This window comes from Myotis davidii, unplaced genomic scaffold (genome assembly GCF_000327345.1).
Source record: "Myotis davidii unplaced genomic scaffold, ASM32734v1 scaffold1575, whole genome shotgun sequence".
NCBI classification, from domain to species: domain Eukaryota; kingdom Metazoa; phylum Chordata; class Mammalia; order Chiroptera; family Vespertilionidae; genus Myotis; species Myotis davidii.
In genome coordinates, this window is record NW_006285999.1 from 37,254 (window position 1) to 39,813 (window position 2,560).

Here is a 2,560-nt window from a genome sequence, read left to right on the forward strand (position 1 = left end):
TGCAGCTGGTCACACCCTTTCTGGGTGGGGGTCCCCACTGGGGTGCCTGGCCAGCCTGGGTGAGGGGCTGATGGCTGTTAGCAGCTGGTAACACCCCCTTCAGGGTGGGGGTCCCCACTGGGGTGCTTGGCCAGCCTGAGTGAGGGGCTGATGACTGTTTGTAGGCTGGTCAAGCCCCCCTCAGTGGGGACCCTCACCCCATGGAGGTTTGGCAAGCCTGGGTGAGGGCTGATGGCTGTTTGCAGGCTGGCCACACCCCCTTTAAGGTGGGGGTCCCCACTGGGGTGCCTGGCCAGTCTGGGTGAGAGGCTGAGGACTGTTTTCAGGCTGGCCAAGCCCGTCCCCGGTGATGGAAGCTCCCAGTCTCTCCTTTTTTCCTTTTTTTTAATTCTGGGATTTATTTACCTTATATAATTGAAACTGTTGCTTTGAGCGGAGCTCAGAGTCACCACGGCAGGGGGGAGGCTGGGCTTCCTGCTCGCTCCAGCTCCGTGGCCACGGCTGGCCGAAAGCAGGTATCTGGGGTTTATTTGCCTTCTATAATTGAAACTTCGTTGCTTTGAGTGGAGCTCAGATCCACCGCGGCAGTTGGGAAGCTTGGCTTCCTCCATAATTGGGGCAACCAAGCCTCCTGCTCACTCTAGCTCCATGGCTGCCAGCCGCCATCTTGGTTTGGTTAATTTGCATATAGCCTCTCTGATTGGCTGGTGGGCGTGGCTTAAGGCATAGCGAAGGTTTGATCAATTTGCATGTTTGTCTTTTATTAGTGTAGATAGAACTGCCATAATGTCCAGCAATTTTACTTCTGTGTATATATCCTAGGAAGTGAGAACAGGCGATTGAAGAGATGCATGCACTCCCATATTTATTGTAGCATTATTCACAATAGCCAAGATTTTATACACATGCACGCACGTGTGTGCACATGTGCACGCACACACACAGGAAGATTCTTAGTCTGTTGGATAGATTGCCCAGATTTTTGAATGTTGAACCATCTTTACATGACTGAGATAAATCCCACTTGGTTGTGGAGAAGCATCTATACTAATAAAAGTGTAATATGCTAATTAGAGTAGACAGCCAAAAGACCTTCCAGACGTCATTTCGGACGTCCTCCTGGACAAAGCCGCAGTGGCGGAGGCCTAGGCAGAGGCAGTTAAGGGCAATCAGGCTGGCAGGGGAGCAGTTAGGGGGGTGATCAGGCTGGCAGGGGAACAATTAGGGGGTGATCAGGCCAGCAGGAGAGTGGTTAGGGGTGATCAGGCTGACAGGGGAGCAGTTAGGGGCCATCAGGCAGGCAGGCAGAGGTGGTTAGGGACAATCAGGCAGGCAGGCGAGCGGTTAGGAGCCAGCAGTCCTGGATTGTGAGAGGGATGTCTAACTGCCAGTTGTGGGGTCAGGCCTAAACCAGCAGTTGGACATTCCCTAAGGAGTCCCAGATTGGAGAGGGTGCAGGCCAAGCTAAGGGACCCCCTCCCCCGCACACGAATTTTGTGCACCAGACTCCTAGTTCTTTTATAAGAATGATTGGATTCAGTTTGCTAATATTTTCTTCATGAGAGAAGAAAACCCCAGCATTTGGAGAGCCTATCTAGGCTCAGAGACCTTGGCAAACTCTGTTATGTCCTCAGTGATCATATATCCCAGTGGGATGCTAGAACGAGTCTGCTGGCTCATGAAAAGCATTTGCTAAATTTTTAGGAATTTCGTAAGGCAATTACTAAGCACAGCTGAAAGGAATTTTTAGGGGTAAAGTAGGCGGGTTTAGGAAGTTTTAGGAATTAGGGATTCCATGGGGAGAGCCATAGGGCTGCAAAGCTGGGAGCTGCAGAAGGTATACATTTCCATAGAATAAGGAGGCTGGGAGCTGCAGAAGGTATACCATTACAGAATAAAGGAAAGGATGACACTCATTGAGAGAGGGAAGAGGAAGGCCAAAGGGAATAGAAAAACAATAAGGGAAAAGAACGGAACCTCATGTGAGGTTTGAGCTCTGAAGCTGCTAAAGTGACCAATCAGAGGTGATATCAAGACACAAAGGGCTATGAGATTTGGGGAATGGCCCCTCATAGTCCCGGATTGCAATAAATGTGACTCTTTAATTTGACTTCTTGAGGCATCCTTCTGTGATTCACGGGGTTGGATTTACTTTTGGCAACCTGGTTGGAATGTATCTGGCTCAAAATTATGACATGCCAAACCTGGCTAAAAAACTTGAAGAAATTAAAAAGGACATGGATGCCAAGAAGAAACCCCCTAATCCATGAGGCCAACTCCAGAGCACTGGCTCCAGGAAATCCTGACTCTCCTCTTCTCCAGGGCCTCCTTTACACCTGAACCAAAGCTTCTGTCTTCTGTCCAGTCTCAGCCTTTGCTTCGAGCACAAATGGAGCCACAAGTTAAGAACTGTGCTTACTACCCACTGTGTGGGAAAACATATTTGCCAACGTCATATCTGATAAGGGCTTAATCTCCAAAATTTATAGGGAACTCACACAACTTAACAAAAGGAAGATAAACAATCCAATCAAAAAATGGGCAAAGGACCTAAATAGAC

At 49.1% G+C, this 2,560-nt stretch overlaps 1 protein-coding gene across 1 annotated transcript in view; it reads left to right on the forward strand.

Annotated features, from left to right (window-relative positions):
- LOC102761937 (uncharacterized protein C7orf73-like) overlaps positions 1-2,418 on the forward strand; it is a 32,600-nt gene extending 30,182 nt beyond the window's left edge. The window contains exon 2 of the mRNA XM_006757263.2: positions 2,120-2,418. Coding sequence (XP_006757326.1) covers positions 2,120-2,270 — 151 coding nt within the window. The 3' untranslated portion in view covers positions 2,271-2,418. The remainder of the gene's footprint in view (positions 1-2,119) is intronic.
- The last annotated feature ends 142 nt before the right edge of the window (positions 2,419-2,560 follow it).